At 35.5% G+C, this 12,912-nt stretch overlaps 1 protein-coding gene across 1 annotated transcript; it reads left to right on the top strand.

Annotated features, from left to right (window-relative positions):
• Positions 1-5,411: 5,411 nt before the first annotated feature.
• On the top strand, positions 5,412-8,575 carry LOC132644863 (uncharacterized). Its single transcript, XM_060361509.1, has 2 exons — positions 5,412-7,925; positions 8,268-8,575. Exon 1 carries the CDS (start codon positions 5,658-5,660, stop codon positions 7,911-7,913), a length of 2,256 nt encoding a protein of 751 aa, XP_060217492.1. The 5' UTR covers positions 5,412-5,657; the 3' UTR covers positions 7,914-7,925; positions 8,268-8,575.
• The last annotated feature ends 4,337 nt before the right edge of the window (positions 8,576-12,912 follow it).

Below are 12,912 nucleotides of genomic sequence, written 5' to 3'. Positions count from 1 at the left end.
CGGTCCAAATATATTCTCGCTGTTATACTATTGGTTCAAATATACCCTTGTACTATGAGAAAAGGTTCAAATATACCCCATCCCCGTTAAGATTGTCCAAGGTGGACATCTAATCCTACGTGACATTGACATTTGATGAGGTGAATGCTACATGACATGTCACCTTAACGCCCCTAACCCATTTTACCCCTCCCCTCCACCACTAAAATTTCCTTTTCCTTCGTCACCATTGCCACCAAATTCACTAACTCAAATTACTCAGTTTCAGGTGGAGGGTTTTCATTATTTCTAATGTGGATGTTGTAATACAATTCGCTTGCAGTAGTGTTAAAGGTCAAGGTAAAGTAAAGAAATTTAAGCTGCACTAGCATTTCTCCTTGATTGCTGAATCCTCACGTGTTTGTCGACCCGATTCTGTTTCATGTCTCTTCAAATTTGATCAAAAAAAAATAAGCTTAAAAGGAAAAGAAACTCCAGTAAAAGGAGAATTAATCTAATGTCCTCTTAACTGAGAAGGAAAAGTGTGTTTCATTTTCCAGAATAGTCTCGCCCATGCATTATTAGTCACTGACTAAAACATCTTGTCCAATCCTACCATTGTATTAAGGACAACAGTTCTGTTATAATGCATCGACGGTAGTAAATTTTTCTTACTCATGAATGATGAATCTGACCATCAGTAACTTAAAATAAGTAGCAGGAAGTAAATTTAGTGGTGGAGGGGTAAAATGGGTTAGGGGCATTGAGGTAGCCAACCACGTGACATCCACTTCATCAAATGGCAGTGCCACGTAAGATTAGATGTCCACCTTGGACAATCTTAACGCAGATGGGGTATATTTGAACCTTTTCTCATAGTACAAGGATATATTTGAACCAATAGTATAACGGCAGGAGTATATTTGAACCCAAAGTATAACGAGGGTATATTTGAACCTTTTCCCATAGTACAGGGGTACATTTGGCCCTTTTCCGTTTAGATTATGATCATTTTTTTTATGGCTTATTAAATAACGATATTTATTTTAACCGATTTTATTATCTTTGTTGTGAAATATTTTAATAAAATGTCATCACTCATCTCACATTTTATGTTATATTCCTAAGAAACGCCTTAATTATACAGTTGTATCTTATTAGGACTAAAAAAATACTTGAAGTAAAAGTTATATATTTTGTATGAAGACTTTTCTGGTAAAAAATCCGAAAAACCCGAGAAACCCGAAGTTGAAAAACCCAATTTTTATTGGTTTGGTTTGGTTTATAAAATTATAAACCCGACACAATTGGTTTGGTTTGATATTTAAAAAATCCGAACCAACCTGATCCATGTACACCCCTAAGCACTAATTACTGTAGTTAGATCCTAATCTTCACATCAACGGGTGAAAACCTAATTTATATGTTATTGTGAAACTTCTCCAATATTAGCAAAGAATAGTTATTTTGTGTAATAATTATATGATGAAATACATTCGAAGAAAAATCAATTACGATTATCCGCACGACATTTTACTTGAACTTTATTGTTACTTGAGTTAAATTTTATTGATGAAAAGTAATAGATACCCGACAAAATAATTGAAGTAAGCGTAAACTGACAAAATATCACCATCTTAAAAACAAGAGATAAAAGACTATCGCTACAGTGGCTTGGAACAAAGGCAAGGATAAAGAAGGGTAACTCAAAAATCCTGTCAAGGGTACATGTATACATTTGACAAGACATGATAGCACCATGCACTTCTTGTAGGAAATGACTTCGATTTATATCCACATTTCTCATGCATGGATGGTGCCAGAAAGTTAGGGACAAAAAAAAAAAAGTAATCACTTTACATTATTGAGTTAGTAACATTATCAATATAACGAAAAATGATACCATACTTAATAGCTAAAATAATGAAAGTTGATAATGTAATTCAGTAGCATCAACACTAGTTTGAACAAAGCTTGCAAGTCGTTTTTTTTTTCCAAAACTAAAAACGTTGAGATAATATGTTAATCTTTTTGTTGACTAGAATGCATTTGAAACATAAAAAGAAGTTCAACGGTAAATCTATTAGCCAATAATAGTTTTAAAAATTCCGATAGTATTAGAACGCAATGGCGTACGCAGAATTTTTTATAAGTGGTGTCGACATTTAAAAAAACAAACAAATGAATAATTGATGTAAAAATAAAGGTTGGAGAACGACTTAATTTTCGATGTTAGGGTTAGCTTTAGACTTTATTGTTATGCACAGTTCGTTCAAGTTTTTAATTTCGACAACTCTACCTATTCTGAATCTTAGTCCGGCTAGTTTATTATCTCCTAACTTGACAAGGAACTGCAAGCTCGAATCCGATTGGCAACATTTACTTTTTTTAGTACCACTAAATATATATATATATATATATATATATACACACAAAGAAGTTTCGACTAAGGGGCGTCGGATGACACCCCTGGACATAGGGTGGGTCCGCCCCTGTTAGAATGATTATTGTCTTAACTTATTTGATTCTTAGAAGCAGGTGGTTTCGCCTAACTTAAGACGGAGTAAGCCATATTAACCATCAATTTGCCTCCGCGAGAGGTGATGTACTTGCATGCAATGTTTATATCAAATCAAACAATTTAATTTTAGCGATTAAAAATTAAATGAAGAATGTTAAGTGACAATAACGTATTCATGATAGACAAATATCTAGTATTCACTGTAAACACCAAGCGCGAGTAAATTTTTTTACCTAATAATAATTGTGAAAAAGAGAACGCTCATTTCATTTTTATTTCTTTTGAAAATTGGCAATTTTGTGCGGAAGTGTACGGAATAAGATTAATTAACTAAATTATTAAAGTAATTGGGTCGTCGATCGGTGGAATCTATCTGACCCTTTAGATTTTTGTTACCGAATCCCTTTAGATTCATAAAGCCCGATTTTACTTGCAGATTAGTTCTCATAATTCTTGCATCTTCTTTTGTTTAGATAGACTAATTAAACTACATCATTACCTATAATAGTTATAGTTATAATATAATATGTAAAAGCACTTTGATTTGAGCGCAAATATATTTCAGTGAAAGTGAATAAGCCCAAAACTATTACGTATAATCACATAATTAAATATTAAAGAATAATTCCATGATCAAAATAAAATAAAATAAAAAAGAGTCCAAATTTATCCTTATACCATTCGAAATTGTCATTTGACTTTTGGTCAATTCATACCCTTGTTGTTGAATATCATTTAGTATTTGCCACTTTGCAAATTAAGAGAGCTCCATGATAAAAATGAGTGAATCTCCCATATCCAAATTCTTCAACAAAAAAAAAAAAAAAGTTCAAATTTACGTCTCGATTTTCATAGTTTAAAATTACCCTCACATTGTAGTTTCTTTAGGGGTCAAAGGACTTATTCCTAACGACAATGATACAATTAGACCAAAAATCTAACGAAAAGTAAAATTACTATGTCAAATAATACAGAAGCAAATATGATCATTTTCACAAACATAAAAAAAAACCAAACATGCTCACTGTTAAAGAAAACTATAGAGGCAGTCATTTTCTAGTTTAACACTACTTTTTTTTTTTCGTTCTTTCTTTTTCCCTTCCTTACAGAGAAAGCAAAGAGAAAAGAGGTGAGGAGCGTCTGAAAAAATCAGGTGTACAAAGACGCTCCTCCTCATGGTGGGTAGGGTCCTAGTAATATCTCAACTTTGTAGCCGACCATTTGCTCAAATTCCTTTTTGTATGTGTGGCCATCTCCACTAACTTTTTACTTTTGGAAAAAAAGTAAAATAAATTAAAGGAGTCCATGGATTTTGTATGGTCAACTAAATCACCCTAGAATACAAGATTTGTCTTCTGCGTATTCCCATTTCATTACTTTACTTTTATATAAAGCACAAAAAGAAATAAAGAAAAAAGGAACTATACTCATCCACCATCAACATAATCCCTAATATTTTAAAAAAGATCCACTACTGTTGTAGCTTTTCAATTAGAAATAGGAGTATGATTTTTTATAAGGTTTAATACTCGAAAATAAACGACTTGGGCGTATTAAAGATCTACATCATCAGCTAAACTATATATCATGCTCCCTTAATTTATGCCATTGTGGTTGTCCAACTAAGTTGATTTTAACTAAACTTGGTACTCCTAATCTCCAATCAAATTTTCATTTTTCAAAAAATAGATAATTTTTTATATAACTTATAAAAAATTTAGCTTTAATATCATCCCAAAATGCCAAGTTATTTTACTGCGAAAACTGCCATCCTTGAAATATAAAGTTGAGGATATAACTTATCAAAAATTTAGCTTTAATATCATCCCAAAATGCCAAGTTATTTTACTGCGAAAACTGCCATCCTTGAAATATAAAGTTGAGGATATAACTTATCAAAAATTTAGCTTTAATATCATTCCAAAATGCCAAGTTATTTTACTGCGAAAACTGCCATCCTTGAAATATAAAGTTGAGGATACGTCAATCATTTCATAGAATACATAACAATGGAAATCTGTAATGACTCCTCACATAATACCTTCTAGGGCCGTTTGGTTAAGGGGATTAGAGAGTTATCCTAGTATAAAATTTGAGATTAAATTTGTCCAGTACTTCATTATGAGCATTAACTAAACCAGAATAAAATATACCCAAATTTTAGGATTAACTATCCTATATAAAAACTAAACTCGGGATAACCTTATTTTGAACCAAACCACCTCTCAGTTATTAAAACAGAGACAGTGCCATATCTTTTGAGTTCCCTTTCTTTGTCACGCAGTATATCACAATAGTGCACAATAGAATGAGTATAAAAGAAGGGAAAAGGGTCAAAAATACCCTTTTACTTTGGGAAAAGGTTAAAAATTTCCTCCATTATAAATTTGGGTAAAAAATATCCTCCCGTCATTAAAATTTTCAAAGATACCCTTGTCTTGACGGAAATCCCCAAAATAACCCGATTTTATTTTTAAACCTGCTCCATTTAAACTCGACCCAACTAAATAAAATCATCATATGGGTTACTCGCTCCTGTGCCTAGTGGCTCCAAATGTAGGACTCGGGAACAAGTTGGTCGCATATGGATTTTTTATGTAGTTGGGTCGAGTTTAAATGGAGCGGGCTTAAAAATAAAATCGGATTATTTTGGGAGATTTTGAGATTTCTGTTAAAATAGGGGTATATTTAAAACTTTAATGACGGGAGGATATTTTTGACTCAAATTTGTAATGGAGGATATTTTTAGTTTTTTTTTTAAAAGTAGGGGCCATTTTTGACCCTTTTCCCTAAATATAAAATGGCCACAGGGCCCCATGACCTCCCCGTTAGTGCATATCAGCATCTAATTCTTATCTTAATCTTAATATTAAAAATAAAAAGTTTCCCACATGACAAATCATGTAACACCAAAAAGCAAGAAGACCCCAAAACACACACACAAAAAAAAAACAAGACAAAGAAATAAACATTAGGCTGCTGCAAACCACCAAAGGAAAACCTTTGGAATCTCTGGTAGTTGAGATTTCAAAAACTGCCTTTCTTCATGAACTGAAAGTCTCCCATCTCAAGAAGAAGAAACACCCCACCTGAAATCCAAAATCCTTGTGGTTTTCCTTTGAAAAGAATATATCTTTCTTTTTCCAAACCAATTAAGATGGTGCAAAGAAAGGTTCCTAACAAGCTTGGTATCAAAACTGATCATATTAAAGCCAACAAGCAAATGATGAACCACAAACCATCTTTGCCAACATCACAAAACCATGATATCAAGAAAAAGATGATGAAGAAATCAGGCAAAACCAAACTCTCAGAATATGAAATCTGTCACTCACCCAAATTCAGAAAATATGTACCTCAACCGGGAAAGCCACCACCAACTACTAATTCTTCAACACCAAAGAAGCAGCAGCAGTCAACATCCACTCCAAATTATATGAAGTCCACCAGCAGCTCTGTTGCAAGGAAAGAGCAATCTCAGGTTAGTTCAAGGAGCCCTCAAACTTATTCTCAAAGTTCTAGCAGAAAGAATTCAAATAGTAACTCAAAGTTCGGCTCAGCTAGTTCTGTTAATAAACCAACTAGAAGTTTATTAGCTAGAACTCCTAGTTTTAAACCAGTAAGAGTTTCAGCAAAGAAATCATGTTCCCCAGTTCTTCTCAACTTCCAAGTAGAGAGAGCTACATGTTCATCAACTTTGAAAGAGACCAAGTTTCCTTCATACCTTGAACTTAGTCCTGAAGGAACAGAATCAGATGGAACTTCTGTCTTCAAGGTTTGCCCATACACATATTGCTCTCTTAATGGTCATCATCCTCCTCCCTTGCCTCCATTAAAGTATTTCTTGTCAGTGAGAAGGCGTACATTAAAGACTCAGAGGAATTTCAAGTTGGGATGCCTCTCTTCCCGTCGAGCTAATCCCCATGGATTAGGCTTGAATGAGAATGTACCAAAACAAATAGAGAGTACCACAGAGAAGGTCGTTCCTCTGACAAATGAAGATGAAAGAGAGTTTTTTGTTGAAATTTATAGCAAAGAAAGGGAAGAGATGAATGATACCGTTGGCAGAAAAACCAACTCGGTAGATGATTATAACATCACTGATTCTTCTGCCACTGATCTTGATCAAAAGAGAGAAGCCATTTCAGCAGAAATCAACATTTGTCCTGCAGAGAATCCGAATGAAGGTGCTAGTGAAGAAATCTATATACCACCCATGGTTCAAGAAGAAGTGGATTTTGAATCTTTGAGTATGCATGCTGAGTTAGAGATAGAGGACACAGCAGAAGAGCTAGAATCTGAAGCTTCTGATATGGACTGGGATGTAGAGAAGTACTATGCATACAGCGAAGACGAAATAGGTTCAATCTCAAATGATATGGATCCCATCACTCTGGTTGATGATGATGAATTTTTCAACGAGGAGTTCATGGAGAAATCATCTAATCCTGAAATTCTATCTGATAACACTCTGGAAGAGTCCTTGGAGAAAGGAAGTATCATCTCTGGAACAAGTTATGGTTATGATGACTCCCAATCTTCTTGTTCACATACAGAAATTGACATTGATGAGTACGTTGAAGTGTCTCAAGACACTTCATTTAACTATCTAGATGTCGATTTCATTCTGGATGGTGAAATAACTGAGAAGCCAGATGATCAGCATGGTTCCTGCCTAGCAGACACTGAGACAGAAACAATGGATTATCAAGAGCTCAATTTTTGCTATCTTAATGAAGTGCAAGATGAAACATGCAAGGACAATGAAAAAAGTTCTGATGAAAACATTGTGGTCGAGATGGAAGACACGGAAACAAAAACAGATTGCTGTGGACAAGGAAATGAAAATGGCCATGGCAATAATGATAAACAGTTGGTAGTACAAGCAGATCTCAAGAGCAAGACTAATGAAGACTATACAAGCCATCAAGCTGAAGATGAAACTGAAAATGCCAATAATGTTAAAGAGGATCCAACAACTGACGCAAGCTTGGAAAAGGTGAACCAAATCAAAGATAAGAAGACGCAAGCAAAATATGATTTGAGTGAAGAACTGTCTGAGAGCAACAGAAACCTGAGAGGAATAGAAAGGCGCAAGGACACTAAGGAGACAAAGGAATTGAGAGAATTCAACCCGCGACCACCAAATTTCCTGCCAGTGGAGGCAGATCCAGATGCAGAGAAAGTTGATCTTAAGCATCAGATGATGGATGATAGGAAAACTGCAGAGGACTGGATGCTCGATTTTGCACTCCGACGAGCAGTGGACAAACTTGCACCAGCTCGCAAAAGAAAGGTTGCATTGCTCGTCGAAGCTTTCGAAACAGTCATTCCAACATCTAAATGGGAACCTCAACTCAGGCGCAGCACAGCAGGATTTGCACGTCCTAGACCAATTCAGGCTTGCAACTGATGCCACTTCAAGGTCAGTACAAAACTGTAGCATTTAACACTCCCTCCGTCCCGATTTATGACCTTTTTTTACTATTTAGTCTAGTAAAAATTTAACTTGACTTCCTATTTTACCCTTAATGATGATCTATAGCGACACGTTTCTCTATGGCTTGTTTTAGACAAGAAGTTTCAAAAGTATTTCTTTCTTAAATCATTCAAACAACGTCACATTAATTGGACGGAGGGAGCACAATTCTATCCTTATATGTCATAATCAAACTAGTGTAATCAGAATTCTAGATCAAATCTTGAAATAAATGAAGTTGGTTTTATAGAAGAGTCACAATGAACACATGCTTTAATTGTGGCACAGGTGGACATCAGCGCGGAGCTAGTAAGAAAGTCTTTCGTCCAGGAACAACTGGCTTGTTGCTCACAAGTTACAACCCTCCAATATATGCAAAGATTTCAGCTTAATGGCGTTAAAGGAATTGATTGGGATTAGATGATGGAAAACATCATCACGGATTCTGTTGTAACTTAATAGAACCTGATGTTGTGCTTATTTCTTAAGGATGATGCCTAGCCATACTTTAGTAGTGTTGTGAAAGGTTTTATGTACTTCCTATGGTTTTATCTGTTGGCTAATATTTCTTATATCTATCCTGACATGTTATGGTACCATGATCTTCAACTATCATCTCCGCTACTATATGAAATATGCCAATAAAATGCTTTCGACATGCCATTTACTGAGCTAATTGAATTTAACGGCTCGAATATTGGTTAGAAGAGATTGTAGTGTTCATCAAAGAGTAGGAACAATCGAAACACTAACTGCTTCATATATGTGGAGGAAACAACTGCATCTCAACCAAAGTTATTACTATCATAAACTTTTAGCCGTTTCTCCTCAAGATTACCTAATTTCAGATACTACTCTTTCGTGTTTTCAACTGATCGTTCTTTATCTATCATATCCTTTTTATTTCTCAGAAATATGGATTAAGGTATTAGTAATAAGGCTACATTGATACACTCATACAAGGACAACCAAAAAAAGGCTGGTGGCAAAGGGGAGGAGGACAGTAACGAGTGAAAGCATAAGAAGCGGTAGGACATTAATAAGGAGCCCTAATGGGACAAAAACTACAAGTGGAATAACAGCTCCATAGGTGTGCTTGCTCCCACATCCCAAAGTCCCAAGCTAGATTTGAACACATTGATCAAAGCAGTCACCAAAAACACCGACTAGTAAACCAAATTTTTAAGCTTACCATTACCACTCTTGTTGAAGGGAGTAAGAACTACTGTCCACTGTGGTATGTCAGCTAGAATCAGCAAAATATATATTCCAATTGACTCTTGGACTCTTGGTACTAAGTGTTTGGTAAAGTTTTATTGTTTTAGGCCCGTTTGGACATAATTTGAAATCATGATATGAATCAGTTACTTGAAATGAGGTTGATTTGAAGTTTGAAATTTTGTTTGGACGTGCACTTTTGGATTTTTTAAGTTGTATTTTTTCTTATAAACCTAAAAACCCCACAAGTTGTGAAAATATTAAAGCTTCCCCAAATTTTATACAATTTTATCAATGAGCAAACTGCAAACCATAGTTCGTAACAAGTTTAATATGCTACCAAAAGATCTTTCTAAAAAATACAACATTTATTAATCGACCTTGAGTTCAATAAAAAGGAAATTAAACATGAGTTGTAGTGTAACTACTCTTTAATATAATCCTCTCATATGATACGAATGATCTTTTCACATGGATCATGCATTTCCAATCAAATTGACCAAAAAGACGAACCAACGTTATTACTTTGAGTCAAGTTTTATATTTAAAAAATATATCTATCAATTTATGGATCTTTTGTTACAAAATATAAACTTATGAGTTAAGTTTTACATTTTGAAAAAATTAAAATCATGATTTGGAATCTCAAATCCTATTTTTTTGATAATTTGGGATTTGAAAGCATGATATAAAATTGAAATTGAATTTTGTGCAAATTTCATAAATAAACACTGATTTGAAATCTATATGAAATCGCATGACCAAACGCCTAGATAAATTCTAATACAGCATGCTGATGCAAATACCAAATGATCCTCAGAACACGAAACGTAAAAAAGCAAATGAATATTTTAAAAGCCTAGCTTCTATAACCAATTTTCACAGTCGAATTTCACCAAAAAATCCTAAAATTCGAATCAGTCACCTTGTAACCGTGTTTCTTCTAATTTTAACAAGCAGCAAACATTCAAATTTCAGAGGCTGCAGTACGCAAATTAATCAAAAAGTTTATTCGAGTAATTATGTAAATTCCAAATAAAATAGATTAGAACACACTTCAAAAACAACACTGCACAGTTAAATTTTCTTGGTCCAGAAACCGATTTGATTTCTGTTAATCAATGAAGCCACAGCTTATTAAGGACTTTTACCAAACACTTCATTTCCTTTTCATCAATCTTCCCCAATCCCCAACTGAAGAAATGAAACTTTTGGAGTTTACCACTCTTAGCCACATAAAAATGTAACTCCACCAAACTATCACCAGAAAAGGCAAGCAACAACTTAAAGTACTAATTTATGCCAATATTCCTACTATTAACAACCTAAAACTTAAATTAAAAGAAAGAAAAAGACGGTAGAAAGCGCAACAAGTAATTTCTCTTCAGAATACCTGTCACACCCCAACCTTGGAGGGTGTGACCGGCACCAGATGCCCGAAGGCCCGAGCGAACCAACCATGGCATCTGTGACCTGTAACATGAGCATTGGGCCTACAAGGCCGCTAAATGACCACAATAAGAATCAAATGTGATAACCTGCAAGCAAAAGAGCCCAACCCGTCATATATATATATATAACTAAGGCCGACGAGGCCACAACAACCGTAATAATAATTATCCAGAAGGCCGACAAGACCATACAAAAACATATATACAATGACCTTTAGTCTGCAAGCCTCTAAGAGTGTAACACAATATCAACAGGTCGGGATAGGGCCCCGACATACCCCAAAACTATATTTATGCATATGCAGTAGTACCTATGGACTAAAACCAGCAACTCCGAAGAAGTGGAGGGCGACACTCGACTGCTGATCACGGGTCCTACTGAGGAGGCGCGCCGGCCTGTCTATCAGCACTTGTGGGCATGAACACAGCGCACAAAAAGGCGTCAGTACGAAATATGTACTGAATATGTAGGGCGGTAAGTGTAAGCATAAGAAATATAAATAACAAGAGGAGAGATATAGAGGCAACTTGAACTCTGAAACAAGCCGCTGAGGGCAATCATAACCACAACGTGAATATAACTGTATGCTCGTAAAAATCATTCCTCACGGTGGAGGCTTATAACATATCATATCATATAATAATAGATATCCCTCTGTGGGGTGAGCTCATCATCACATCATCATCTCTGCCCAACTGATCAGTGGCAATGCATAGCTACGTGCCTACCCGGTCGTCTACGATACGACTCGGTAAAGAAAGAAACATGTCTAGGTGCACATATAAGTGCCTACCCGACCGACTATAGCGCGGCTCGGTAATGAAAATAAATACATATACATATAAGTGCAATGCAAGACTGAACTCAGAAGAGATATCATAAGAAGAGTCGGAGTGACCTATTATCGTTACCCTCCGACTATCGTTATTATCGCTACATTCTTTATCTTTCAAATTATGAAGCAACAAGTACATGGGAGATGAGAGCTACGTATTATGAGTTTCATATGAAGCAAATGTTATGTTTAGGCTAGCATGAACCATGATCGACATGATTCTAGTTCTCTTTGGCAACAAACAAGAAAAATGAGAATACGAAATTCTTCTTTGATGTAAGTTATTCACTAGGAAAGGGCAGGTCTAACCATCTGTACCAATTTGAGGTGAAACAATTCAATAAACGGTTATCCGAATTCTAGTCATGCCGAAAAGCATAGAGAAAGCCCTACATACCTCGTTGTTGGAGCTATATGCGGTTCCTGAGTCCCCGAATGCCTTACGAACAATTTCCTACACCATACGAACCATTCGGGATCAAAACCAAGTTCATAACTTATAGAAATCTTCATTTAGACATTTAATCGAGCAACTTGCGAGCGCTAGTGTATAGGCTCATTTGTAGCTTAGTTTTTACGTAAAACGCTACCAAATCTTAATTTTCTACTCCTCCTCATCAATACGATCCCATCCATATCACCACCTCTTCAAACAACACAACAAAACCACGCGAAATAGCCCAACAATTAAGCTATGTTCATAAGAGTTAGTAAGAACCTATTCTTATGGAATTTCTTCCAATTTTCTAGGTCTAAACATTTGTAGAGTTCAAGGAGATGCAAAGAAGGTTAAAACATACCTCAAGTGATGTAGAACACTTCAAACTTTAAATTACTTCAAGGCGAAGTTTTCATCCGAGAAGCAAAATAGCGAAGAAATCACGATTCCGTAATCACCATGTTAGTTCTTCATGTTAAAGTTGATAGATTTGCTCTTGGTTTGGATTGAGATTGATGGAGGATTAATTGGAGAGGGTTTGAGGGTTTTCCAGGTCTTGAAGATGAAAAAATGAAGGGAAAAATTGTGAAGGGCCTTATACATATACAAGGCAAAAGTGCAGCCACCGACTATACTTCGTTGTCCCGTGGCAGTATGCACCCTTGGACGGAAATGGGAATATCTCTCTACTCCGACGTCGTATTGATGAATGGTTAAATGCGCTGGAAACTAGACTCGTAGATCTTCGATTTGATGGGTGGATCACCCCGTAAATCCAAGTAGATTGAGAGAAAAGCTCTGCGACATCTAACCCTAAATTCCAGCAAATTTACAACCATAACTTGCAACTACCTTTGTCGACTTCCGTATTACAACCCGTTTGACTTCAAAACTTCATATACGACTATCATACTATTTAAATACCTCATAATATTACCTTCTTAGCATGTTAGCCACCTTACGATACGATAACGCATGAAAACACAAGG

The sequence above is a fragment of the Lycium barbarum genome, chromosome 6 (assembly GCF_019175385.1).
Source record: "Lycium barbarum isolate Lr01 chromosome 6, ASM1917538v2, whole genome shotgun sequence".
NCBI classification, from domain to species: domain Eukaryota; kingdom Viridiplantae; phylum Streptophyta; class Magnoliopsida; order Solanales; family Solanaceae; genus Lycium; species Lycium barbarum.
This window is presented reverse-complemented; position numbering and strand designations above follow the sequence as displayed.

Excerpts from the sequence above, each read along its gene's own strand:
- LOC132644863 (XM_060361509.1), top strand. The coding sequence starts at position 5,658 with ATGGTGCAAAGAAAGGTTCCTAACAAGCTTGGTATCAAAACTGATCAT.